General features: G+C 35.2%; 1 protein-coding gene across 16 annotated transcripts in view; it reads right to left on the reverse strand.

Moving 5' to 3' along the window:
• PTPN13 (protein tyrosine phosphatase non-receptor type 13) overlaps positions 1 to 13,781 on the reverse strand; it is a 1,019,774-nt gene that overhangs the window by 140,112 nt on the left and 865,881 nt on the right. For all 16 annotated transcript variants that reach the window (XM_049885787.1, XM_049885797.1, XM_049885791.1 and 13 more), the window contains 3 exons: positions 6,929 to 6,994; positions 5,222 to 5,407; positions 731 to 818 (listed from right to left, as the gene is read on the reverse strand). In XM_049885787.1, the coding sequence (XP_049741744.1) occupies positions 731 to 818; positions 5,222 to 5,407; positions 6,929 to 6,994 (340 nt within the window). The remainder of the gene's footprint in view (positions 1 to 730; positions 819 to 5,221; positions 5,408 to 6,928; positions 6,995 to 13,781) is intronic.

The raw sequence follows: 13,781 nt of genomic DNA on the forward strand, positions 1-13,781 counted from the left end.
GGTAAAGAGTGAAATCTAATGTTCACTTTATAAGTAAGTGAAGCCTGAAACCTAATACTTAAAAAATAGTCATATAAAAATTCATTTTTCTACTTTTATTTTAAGAGTTTCTAATCATTTCTTTTAAAAAAATCAATTAAAAAATTACCATAGGACCCCACAATTATCTAATGCTTTATTAGCAAAGAGCAAAACCACTATTTATCAATTTTTATTTACTGAACAAAAAATTATAACCTAAAAAAAAAAATTTTTTTTTTTTTATTGCAGTATTTGATAACTGCAAGTCATGAAATTGGTTATATAAAATCAATTTAGTGGGCTGTGACTGGTTTAAAAAAAGAAATAGAACAGAAAGCATCACATTGAATGTTGCTTTCTAAAAGTTTTGTTTTAGTAGTGTTTATGTTCATAGACATATGTATGTGTTTACTTGGTTATTCTAAGTTGTACTTTTAATATAAAAACTATGATAAAGTAAACAAATGATACTGATATAGTAATAATACTAGAAAGTGAAATGACTAACTGTGTTAATAGTTTTCTGTTAAACCTAAGTGGATTTATTACGTGTTCCTGCCTGCTCCTGCCTCCACTCAGCTCACTTAGTTTCTACTTGTCACAATGATCAGATTTCCAAGCCAGGTAGGTATGACTTCACAAAGGGCAACGGTGGAATGAAAGTGGAGTTAAAGTTAAAACCTGAAATTTTCTAGTAATAGACTCTTACCTGTTGGTAATCCTTTTCCTCTCAATCGGTCTCGAATAGCCTGGCTTCGATCAGGCTTTTGTTCACTGTTACGGGAAAGCTGATCCGTCTGTATGCAGGTAATCAAAAATCAAGTTTGACAAAAGAATCTCCCTTTTATTTTCATGGTCATTATCTACAGAGTAACACTAGTTAGACATTTTTGGAGGGGATAGCATTAAGTAAAGAGTTAGATTCCATGTCCCATTGTAAATTCATATTCCTTGAATAACACTAATGTAGCTCAGTTTTGGCCAATTCATTTTGAGGAAATTAAAAGGAAAGAAACAGTCACCAAAAAGTAATCTGATAATTAGGGAACAAAGTTACTCAGACTAAAAAACCCCAAACCCATTGCCGTCAAGTTGATTCTGACTCACAGGGACGCTACAGAACAGAGTAGCACTGCCCCACAGAGTTTCCAAGGAGCACCTGGTGGATTCAAACTCCTGAACTTTTGGTTAGCAGCCGTAGCACTTAACCACCATGCCACCAAAAGTAGTTAAAAAATGGGTTCCACTTGAAAACAGTAAACTTGAAGTGTTTCTCCCAGCCCCAACTGATAACTATTTTCATCCCTCATGTTACATTATAATTTTTAAACCACATTAATTTTGGCATAATAAAACTTTCTCATGATTGTTAACTACGCATTGAGGACACTGATTTAAAATCTTCTGTTCAAATTTGTTTTCAAAACCGATTTTCTAGATTTTGGTTATCGAAATTACATTTGAGAAATGCTAAGCCTTTAAACTAAATGAACCTACTGAAGGATGACAAATTCAAATCAATGCTCCTTTATAACACAAATGTTTAAACAGTCCTAAACTTTAACAACTTTAACCAAAGGCACTTATTGAAAATAAAGCATGTTAAATTTGGTCAAACACCACATTATATGGGATGAAAAGTTAGAACACTGGATTTATTCAGATGAACAATTAGAGTAAGGACTTTGAGAAATAAATAGAAGGAAAGAGAACGGTGAAAATATAATTACTTATATTTGGCACCAAGAACATGCATAGATATTTTTTTATACACACATACATTTTAGTCGTTTAAGTATGTATTAAAAACCCAAATCTAAGGTAGTATATTCAAGGCTCTAGTGTTAAGCTTCCTACCTATAATAAAAAAAAAGAAGACTTAAACGGAAATATTTCTGAAATACAGTTATCACTGAAATTGAGTAAACAATTATTAGCCCAGATTGCATTATACTGTAAGTGAAGAGATAGAAAACATTCTGAATCTTTGGGAGTTCCTGCATTAAAGCTACTACTAGTAATAGCTGTTACTTATTGAGCAGTTACTATATGCCAAGCACTAGCTTAAGGGCTTTATATACTTTATTTAATCCTCAAAACCACCTCATGTGGTAGATACTATTATTACTCTTCCTGAAGTACAGTTAAGAGGAGCCCTGCTGGTACAGCGGTGAAGCACTCGGCTGCTAACCAAAAGGTCAGTGATTCAAACCCACCAGCTCCTCCACAGGAGAAAGATGCGGCAGTCTGCTTCTATAAAGATTACAGCCTTGGAAACCCTATGGGGCAGTTCTACTCTGTTCTGTAGGGTCGCTAGGAGTCAGAATTGACTTGATGGCAATGGATTTGGTTTGGGTTTTTTGGTATTATAGATAAAAGGGTAAATAGGAAGGAAACTCCTTCTAAGGACCTTCAAGCAGCTCATCGAGATAAGTATTTTCACAACTGCTCAGTAAAATGGGTGCATGGCATATACTATTATTTCTATTTGACAGGTATGTAAAATTGAGGTTAAAGGTGTTAAAACACTAAATCAGTGAAAGAACCAGGACAAGTAACCTGACCTACTGACGTTTACTCTATGCTAATTTTAAATGAGTAACAATTATGGTCGCTTAGAATGAATTTCACATCTGTGACATACTATTTCAGTTACTCAAGGCAATGGCTTCAGAGGAGCATACTGGCTAACAGAATGGATTCTGGAGTCAAAGACGCAGGTTCCAATTGTGTCTCTCTTATTTACCATGGGTGAGGCCATGGGCAACAATCTTTTTAAGCCTTAATTTCATCATCTCTAAAATGGGAATAAAATTATCACTTTTAAACTGAGGTTGTTATCAGGAATGAATGTGACAATGCATATAAGCCAGCACAATATCTGACACAAGTAAACACGTAAAAAATGGTAGCTACTGGAGTAACTTCTGCCCAGTAATGTCCAGAAGACTAGGAAGAGCACTGCAACCATTAATATACTTAACTAAAAATTTTATAATATTATGCTTAACTAAAAATGTGTCTGTGTAAAAGAAGGCTCTCTATATTCTGATACCAACTGATCTTGCTAGTCTCTCCTGGGAAACAACTCCACAGCACAACTCACCCCAAATCAGACTGATTACTATTCCTCAAATTTACCCTGCTTTCTCCTTTCACTGCATTTATCTAAGATTGCCTCCCTTGGCCTAGATTACTCATTCTGTCTAGCCTACAAACCTAGTTCAAAAAGCTTTTTCAACAAAGTCAAAATTTGTATCCTTTCCCCTCAAACTCGCATAGTTTTTAAAAGTTTTGCTATTACTTTCAATGGCCGTGTTTGCATTTTATAATTAAGCAAATGTCAGTAGGTGATCAGTAAATACGTGTTGTAATAAAGTGAACTAAATGCTAGACCTTAAAGGGACAGAGGTAATTTATTTAGCATAGGCAATTACTAGATGGATAATAGAATTTCTTCACAGACAAATGAAAAAATACTTCCAGTACTTTTACTCTTGGGATAGAATCAGCAAACAGCACAGATGTTTTAGAGGAGGTATGGTGTAGTTGAAAGGTCCCTAGATAAACTAGTAGGAAATTTAAATCCTACAAGTTGTTTGGGTCTCAATTTCCTCACCTATAAAGTGAAGAGGTTAGCATACATGAACATTTCCCAAAGGGAGTTCTGTGGAGCATCAGTGTTAGGACAACTGTGAAAAAGACCTCTGGGGGTTAATAAATTTGGGAATGTGCCATCTACGTATCTATTCCGTTTGAAGATTAGTAACCTCAGCTAGTGTTTTAAAGGCTCCGACAAGTCCTGCAGTTGAAAATATGTTTCATTTTAAGTTGTTTTTCCTCAAGCTTATTTGATCATAGAGGAATTTTTTTTTAACAAAAATGTATTTGAAAGTATCTGGGAAACTTTGGTCAGTAGAGAAGATTTTCATAAATTTTTTAGCAGCATTACCTTTGTTAAAAAAATCACATGCAGAAATATAAACAAATTAATCAAATAAAATCAGAGTTGCTCTGGTTAAGAAAGGGAAATGGGCAGTCAAGAACCCGACTGATTCTGCCTGTACTACCCACGGAAACCCTGGTGGCATAGTGGTTAAGTGCTACGGCTGCTAAGGTGCTCCTTGGAAACTCTATGGGGTAGTTCTACTTTGACCTATAGGGTCGCTATGACTTGGAATCAACTTGACGGCACTGAGTTTGGTTTCTTTTTGTTTTTATACTACCCACATTCCCTCTCCACTACTAAATCTCAAAGGCTCGATGGTGTGTGGTCTACAAATCATTTGTCTAGAAGATCTCTGAGGTCTGTTTCTTATCACCTGGCAAAGCACATAGAGTTGCTATACAACTGCTATACTACTACACTGCTATACTACTGTGCGCCATAAAACATCCTAGTTAAAACAGCGGGACTAAACCCCTAGGGATAAGGAATTAAGAGGAAGCCTGCAAGAATACTGTTCAACAGTGGCAAATTTGTAGCTCACAAAAAAAAAAGAGAGGGAAAACCATACAGGGACCATAACCCTAAAGAATAAGGGCAGTTTAGATCCAGATCAGATATCAAAAAACAAAGAGTATCCAAACTAGGGTGAATAGGATAGAATATAGCTTAAGAAATGCAGAGCAGAGCTAGAACTATTAGATACAGAGGTTGTTATTCCTGGGGTTCTTTGTATCTAAGACAAGAGAAAATATATAAGAATTCAAGTCTTAGGCAATCTAGAAGGGATTCAAACATGTATCCCTATATAACAGATGCCAGTGCTCAGAGAAAGTGGGCAGGGTTGGGGGAGCACTAAGGGATCCAGACAGATGAGTGAATGAGAGAAAGGTATAAAGTAACAGAAAGTATATTTAAATATTTTTTAATAAGAAGTAAGAGATGTAAGAAAGGAGACAAGAGCAGACATTTCCAGCTCTAACATGCCATGATTCTATGATATTTCCAGGAATAAAATTCTGAAAAGGACTAACATTCAAAAGATCTAGGAAATTAAGTTATTATGATGGGCTTCTAATTTTTAAGTACTATTCAAGTAAACAATTAACATTAGAACACGAAATTCAAACTCCTTTTCCTCCTCTTCACTGATAAAATGCTACTTATAGACACAGTATCTTTAAAGAAAATTTTGTGATATGCTACCTAAATTTTAAGATATAGCTGTATTTACCAATTAGAACTGTATCTTACCCCAGATAGATTTCCCAGAACCAGTTTCACCAACTGCTTCACATAAGAAAATGAAGGTGCACAATTGCTATTCCTAATGTGAGCACTGCAAGCATCCAGGACAGTCCGAACAGAAACCCGAGCGTAGATAACATCCTCACACATTCCAAGCAATATGCTGTTGAGATGATCTCCAAGCTTGATAGGCTGAATATAATGAAAGAAAAAGTCATGGTGATAAATGTGAGTAAATCTTTTTATCTAACGTGAGACAGGCCTTTCCAGGAATCACAATAAATAACACTTCAAACTTTTGCAAGAAATGAATTCTTCATCTAGTTGCATATATATTTTACCTTTCCATGGTCAATATATATATATATATTAGCAGCAGATGGTTACCATAAGTCTCCCATTATGGGAAGTATTACAGAAAAACTGCTTTTTTGGTATGATAAAGAAATATATTTATTGCATTGTGTCGTAATTAGCTATTTAGTTGCTGCATCCTCCAATGACTTCACAGGCACGGGCCATTATATTCCCATTTTTTTTTTTTAGTACAGTGTCTGGCATAAGACAAGTGCTTAATAAATAGTTTTTAATTAATATTAGGTACTTCCAAAATGATTATAATTTCTGATCTCAAAATACAAGTAAATATGTTTCTCTTTCAATTTAAATATTATTTATATTGGCTTTCTTTCCAGTTATCAGAAGAAAGTATAAAGTGTTAATCATAGGCTGTAATCACATTTTACATGTAGTTAGGCTGCATAATATATTTGACACCATTATTTCCAATAATAATTTAACTTTCTCCTCTATATTTACAGAATTGAAAGAGGGGAGAAAAAGAAATACGCAGCATTTTTTCTGCTGTAAAGTGAGACCAAACCAAGTTTGAGAGTATCATTCATCTTTCACAGATGTTAGAATTTTAGAATAAACATCTCAGATGCTTGTTACTTCTCAGATTTAATAAAAAACACACACCTAATTATTTTAGTTTTTGATTCTAAATGTCAAATAAAGCCTAATTCTATGCTATACATTTGCTTTAATATACGTATTTTTTGATTTCCGGTTATTACTTTCTACTGCTTATATCAGATTTTTAGGAATGAGGATTATTTTAGAAAATTAAACGCAACAAACTTGACAAAGACTAGAAGCAGCTCAATGGTCATCAGAGCCTGAGACTTCATCAAGTGTCAATTTAATATCTGTACCTGCTGTTGCAGAGGATAGCGAAGTACGATTTTTGAAGTGATAAGAGACAAAAGTGGTGAAGTTCTTTTATACTGTACTCAGTGACATAAACTATTCCTAACATTTTTGTACCAAAAAAGGTATCTCATTCAGTACCAGAATGACTTATCAAAGACATTTATAACCCCTTTTATCAATCACTGTATTAGAAGAAATAAACTACACTCCCATTTCCCTTGCTATAATTTTTAAAGGGACAGCTACATCTCACAGGCTGAATTGTTGAAACATGAGTAGTTATTGTAATTCTAAGAATATTTCAAAAATAATTTCTTCAGCATTTTATTATTACTTCATTCTGAAAGTATGGCATTACTAATGTGAACAACCAGCACAGAGATACTGGTGTACTTGACAGCATGCTGTAGGACATACATAAATACATGGAAGAGCATTGTAAAAAGTATAAAGTCATACAAATGTAAAAATTGTAACAAATGTAAAAAACTGACTTACTTGGCTCTGAGGTACTTCATGATCAGCCCCCCAATACAATGTCATTCCAAGAGAATAAATATGGATCTAGGAATATAATTTTTAAAACGGTATCATTTGACGGTAAAATTTTAAAAAATTTAGCAAGTACTGTATGTTCATAACTTTTTGTTCCAAAGAAAGGATAACACACAATTTGAGAAAATCATTTTATAGTATGCATAAAAGCATGTGAGAACTTAAAACAGAAAATAAGGCTGAAAATTTTTAGAAGAGACTTTTTCTTCCTATCCTTGCCTCCTCCCATCCGAATCCCAAGCCTATCCTGTATGGGTAATCATTGTTACTAGTTTTTATTTATTCTAAAGGTTCTTTATGCAAATTCAAACAAATATGAATTTGTATTCTTACTTTCAAAAAGTAGGAAACTTTAAAAATTATTCAGCACCTTGAATTTTTAACTTAACAATAGAGATGTTTCCAGAGCAACGCTTGGTGATATTCTCATCTTCTTTTTACTGCCGCACAGAATTCCATTGTGTGGCTGTAGCACTGTTTAACCAATCTGTTATTAATGGACAGTCAGGTTGTTTCCAAACCTTTGCTATTATAAATAATGTTTCAACAAACACCCTTGTGACATGTCATCTCGTACATGTAGGTATTTTTTTGGACTGATTCTCTGGGATTATGAGTGAAAGGGTAAAACATCTGTAGTTTTAATACATATTTTCGTTATTCTCTTATATAGAAGTTGTATCATTGTACACTTCTACCAGTAACACACAAAGGTTTTTTTTCTACCACCTTGTCCAAAGAATATGTTATGAGGTGTTTGAATTTTTGCCAATCTACAAAGTGAGATATATCACTGCAGTTTTGATTAACATTTCCTTTACTGTGAATGGATGGAGTTCAGTACTTTTCATATATTTAAGGGCTGTTTTTTTCCAGCGAACAGTTTGTCTTTTGATCATTTAGAATCTTTTAATTAATATTAAAATATTCCTATTAAAACTAAAATATTTGGTCAGGAAGAAAGATGGGTTATGGAAAACATTACATGAAACAAACATGTTGCTAAAAACTAATAGTAATGGAAACTGCACGGGTATACTTTCTGAACTAGGTGTCTATAAACTACGTTAAACTACGCAACATATTTAACCACTTTCGTTTCAGTTTCCACTTCTATAAAACTAATATATTGTAGTCTTCTTTTGGGCACCATTGTGAAGATTAAATGTCATTAAAATAAAATACATAAAATACTTGACACAGTGTCGTTTCCTGTCCATTATCACTTTCATGCCTGCAGTGCAATGTCTGATAAGGAACTCAAAGACTTACTACAACTTCGTAGAAAATTACATCTTGACTCAGTAGCAAGTTCAGGGTTCTCAGTATAAAACATACAGTTGCTGATAAATGTGCATGTGAATTACACGATTTTTGATAAGGTTTGATTTTCTAGGTGCATTAATGCTATCTAAATTTGTGAATGTTTCAAATTGCTTTTAAAAAAACAATCAGTATTTGCCAAAAAAAAAAAAAAAAAGTAGCTACTGAGGCTGCTTATGTACACCCAAATACATCATGGGATTTGGTTCCTTGGTTAAGAAGTTTGGGTCATGGCTTCATGGGGCATCCCAATTAATTGGCTTAATAATGTGTCTAGTGCTTCTGTTCTACCTCCTAGTTCACTGCATAGCACCTGGGGTCTTAAAAGCCTGCAAGTGGCCATCCAAGGCACAACAATTGGTCTCTATTTTTGTGGATCAACAGAGGAAGAGGGACAGTCAGGAACAGGAGGAGAAAATGGATGTGTGGCTAACTGCCTCCACAAGCAACTACATCCTTTGCCATGAGACCAGAAGAACTGGATGGTGTCCAGCTACCATTACTCAACATTCTGATCAAAGATTCTATGGAAGAATTCTGATCAAAAGGGAAAAAATGCAAAACAGAATTTCAAATTCTCATGGAATCCAGATTTTCTAGAGCCACAGAGGCTGTGTGAACCCCTGAAACTACTGCCTTGAGATAATCCTTAAACCAAAAATATCACCCGAAGTCTTGTTAAAAGCAAACAATTGTTTAGCTTAACTATTAAAGAATTTCTGCCTTGACCATTATACTCTATATATATCTATAAGGGATCAAAGTGACAACAGCAACTCGAATGATTAGCTACGTAATTTAGGGGGCATTGAGTTTCTGTTAATTGGGGAACAAATTCAGAAAAGGAGAATGAGGATGGTTGCACAACTTAAAGAAAGTAATCAATATCACTAAATTGTACATGTAGAAACCGCTGAATTGATGTCTGTTTGGCTGTGTATATTCTCAACAACAACAAATAAAGTATTAAAAAAAGAAAGAATTACGAGTATATTATGTATATTAAACTATATACTGAAATCCAAGTAAATTATTTTCCTGATTTGGAAAGAAAAATTATGAGATACATCCCGCTTGGAATAATCTATGGGATAAAACAGTCATTTGACTCTACTTATATACTTTCATATCATCCAAATAAAAACCGCTCCAACATATTTCCTTGCAACATTAATTCTGGTTTAAACTTCAGTACACGCACACTTTTGTATACCTACCTAATCTTTTAACAAATGATCTAAAATGTTAAGACTGATTTGAAACATCAATCTAGTTCATACTGTCAAAGTTATGAATAAAGACTTAAAAAAAATTGTCTCTAATTGCAGTCAGTATAATCTTTTATTGAGCTTTTTTTTTTTTTTTTAATATGCTGTTGTTAGGTGCCATTGTGTTGGTTCCGACTCATAGCGACCCTATGTATAACAGGACAAAACACTGTCCAGTCCTGAGTCATTCCCACAATTGTTATTATGCTTGAGCCCACTGTTGCAGCCAATGTGACAATTCATCTCCTTGAGGGTCTTACTCTTCTTTGCTGATCATCTACTTTAGAAAGCATGATGTCCTTCTCCAAGGATATTCCCTGCATAGTAGACTATATGATTGATTCAAAATGGCCAGTACCAGTCCATTTCAGCTCAGTAATGCCTATGACAGCAATCTTTTGCATTCCATTTCATTTTTCATGATTCCCAATTTCCTAGATTCATACTTTGTACATTCCATATTCCTAATATTAATGGATGTTTGCAGCTGTTTTTTATTTTGAATAGTGGCACATCAGCAAATGAAGGTCCTGAAAGCTTGACTCCATCCACGTGATTAAGGCCAACTCTACTTTGAGGAGGCAGCTCTTCCCCAGTCATCTTTTGAGGGCCTTCCAACCTGACAGGCTCATCTTCCAGCACTATATCAGACAATGTTCTGCAGCTATTCATAAGGTTTTCACTGGCTAATTTTTTTTCAGAAGTAGACCACCAGGTCCTTCTTCCTAGTCTGACTTAAATATAGAAAGTAGGGAAAAAGTAGTCATTCATAGATCCAACACTTACAAATGTCCAGTGTTAATAGTTGTGTGCATTTTCTTCCATTTATATAGTCCTTAAGTAAAGTGTTGGAATCACTGGGCGGTGTAAGCAGTTATCCACTTGGCTGCTGATCGAAAGGTTGGGGGATTGAGTCCACCCAGAGGTGCCTTGGAAGAAAAGCTTAGCGATCTACTTCCAAATAAATCAGCCATTGAAAACCCTACGGAGAATAGTTCTGCTCTGACATACATGGGGTCGCCAGGAGTCAGAATCAACTAATGGCAACTGGAAATACAGTGTTATGATGTAGTAAGTACTCTGTCATCCACTTTATTTTCTAATTTTATGACATTGTAATTAGTGACCTTGGTTTGTCTGACAGCAATTGTATTTAGCCTTCTTCTGTAGCCAGCTAACTAGCTTGCTTGCTTTTTTTTTTCAATCTTCCATGTAGGTTTGAAAAGAATGTGTACTCTCTGTTAGAAACAGAGGTCTACGTGTATCTATTAGGTCAAACATGTTAATTATGTTACTCAAAATCTGTAGGCGCTTAAGATAAAATGGTATTCAAAATCTTTAAGCTCTATCACTCTATGACCACTTAAACAATAATTTCCTCTCAGTTTTTGTCCAACTGCTATTCTCTATAGTATTTCAGCACTTGTGACTACCCACTCACTGAAACTCTTTGATATGTTCTCCCGGTAATTAATCACCTTATCTTCTTCATAATTTATTCAGCCTTATCTACCAGGTTTTCATTCTCCATTCAATACTCAATGATAAGGAATCACAAATATTCTCTTCTCCTTATTTTATTGTTTCATTTTTTGAACATTTTATTGTGGTTTGGGTAAAAGTTTACAAAGGAAATTTGTTTACCATTAAACAATTTCTACACATTTTGTTTTTGTGACATTAGTTGCAATCCCCTCAATGCGACAGCACTCTACCCACTTCCTCCCTAGGTCCTCGGTTTCCATTCGTCCATCTTTCCTGCTCTTTATATTATAAAATAATATTTTATATTCTTATCGAGTGATACGTTTTCTAAAACTTTTCTAGCCTCTCTCTGTGAATGACTTTTAAATTTACACCTTTACCTCTGATAGCTCCACGGAATATGAGATCTATATTTTTAGCTATCAATTAAGCTTAAAATGTAGAACAAAATTCTAACTCAAAAAGAAAGACCAGACTTGCTGGCCTGACTAAGACTGGAGAAACCCTAAGAGTATATGGCTGTCAGACACCCTTTCAGTTCAGTAATGAAGTCACTCCTGAGGTTCACCCTTCAGCCAAAGAGTGGACAGGCCCATAAAACAAAACTAGACTAAAAGGGCACACCAGCCCTGGGGCAAGGACTAGAAGGCAGGAGGGGACAGGAAAGTGGTAATAGGGAACCCAAGGTGGAGAACTGAGAGTGCTGACATGTTGTGGGGTTGTTAACCAATGTCATAAAACAGTATGTGTGCTGTTTAATGAGAAACTAGTTTGTTCTCTAAACCTTCATCTAAAGTACAAATAACTTACTTTTTTGGTGACATATATAAATAAATCTGGGTGCTCCCCTTTATAATTTCACAGTTCTTTATCCACCCCTTACACTGCCTCTTAAACTACCTTCTTATATTACACGTTAGAAGAGTTATTTCTCTTCTCAAATATGCTCATGGCTCCCAATTAAAAAATTTTCAAATTCTTTATAATGATATTCAAGGCTCACTCTGACCTGCCTCCATCTCCATTTCCAGAGCATTTTTTAAAGTTTTTCCTTCTGTTATCTCTCTTTGCCCTATCAGAACCTAAATACTTCAGCGCTACTAGATAATTCTCTGTTGGCAAACTATTTTCTTCTCTTTCCCAACTTTTTTCGAGCTGTTCTTTCTACCAAGAATATTCTTTCTTCATCTCTGTCAATAAAAGTCCTACCCATTGTAGCTGATGCTCTGAATTTGGACTTCTAGCCTCCAAGACTGTGAGAGAATAAATTTCTCTCTGTTGAAGCTAAAAAGAAAAAAAGAAGTACCACCCAGTATTAACAGACTAAATAAATTATACATGCCATACAAATCTTCTCATACAGAGAAAATCGTTCTCTTACATAATACTGCTACACTTCATTTACATCACTAATGAAGCAGTTAACTAATACTAACTTGTAACATACAGACCTACCTTATTTTATTATGCTTTGTTTTATTGCACTTCACAGATACTGCATTTTTTACAAATTGAAGGTTTGTAACAATCCAGCATCGAGTAAGTCTATCAGTGCCATTTTTCCATCAGCATGGGCTCACTTTGTGTCTGTGTCACATTTTGGTGATTTTCACAATATTTCAAATTTTTTCCATTATTATTATATCCGTTATGGTAATCTGTGATCAGTGATCTTTCATGTTACTATTGTAATTGTTTTGAGGCGCCACGAATGGTGCCCACATAAGACAGCGAACTTTACCAATAAATGTTGTGTGCGTTCTGATTGCTCCACCAACTGGCTGTACCCTCATCTCTCTCCCTCTCCTCAGGCCTCCCCATTCCCAGAGACACAACAATATTGAAATTAGGCCAATTAATAACCCTACAATGGCCTGTAAGTGTTGAAGTGAAGAAAGAGTCTCATGTGTCTCACTTTAAATCAAAAGCTAGAAATGATTAAGCTTAGTGAAGAAAGCAGGTCAAAAACCAAGATAGGCCCAAAGCTAGGCTTCTTGCATCGATTAGCCAAATTGTGAACACAAAGGAAAAGTCCTTGAAGGAAATTAAAATTTCTACTCCAGTGAACACATGAACGATAAGAAAGAGAAACGGCCTTAGTGCTGATATGGAGAACGTTTTAGTGGTCTGGATAGATCAAACCAGCCACAACATTCCCTTAAGCCAAACTCTAATCCAGAGCAAGGCCTTAAGTCTCTTCAATTCTATGCAGGCTGAGAGAGGTAAGGAAGGTGCAGAAGAAAAGCTTGAAGCTAGCAGAGGTTGGTTCATGAGGTTTAAGGAAAGAAGCTGCCTCTATAACATAAAAGTGCAAGGTGAAGCAGCCAAGGGCTGATGTAGAAGCTCCAGCAAGTTATCCAGGAGAGAACTGATGAAGGTGGCTACACTAAAAAACAGATTTTTCAATGTAGACAAAACAGCCTTATTTTGAAAGAAGATGCCATCTAGGACTTTCTAAGCTAGAGAGAAGTCAATGCCTGGCTTCAAAGCTTCAAAGGACAGGCTGACTCTTTTGTTAGGGGCTAAGGCAGCTGGAGACTTTAAGTTGAAACCAATGCTCAGTTACCATTCCGAAAATCCGAGAGCCTTTAAGAATTACGCTAAATCTACTCTGCCTGTGCTCTATATATAAATGGAACAACAAAGCCTGGATGACAGCACGTGTGTTTACAACATGGTTTACTGAATAACTTGAGCTCCCTCTTGAGACCTACTTATCA

The sequence above is a fragment of the Elephas maximus genome, chromosome 5, assembly GCF_024166365.1.
Source record: "Elephas maximus indicus isolate mEleMax1 chromosome 5, mEleMax1 primary haplotype, whole genome shotgun sequence".
NCBI classification, from domain to species: Eukaryota; Metazoa; Chordata; class Mammalia; order Proboscidea; family Elephantidae; genus Elephas; species Elephas maximus.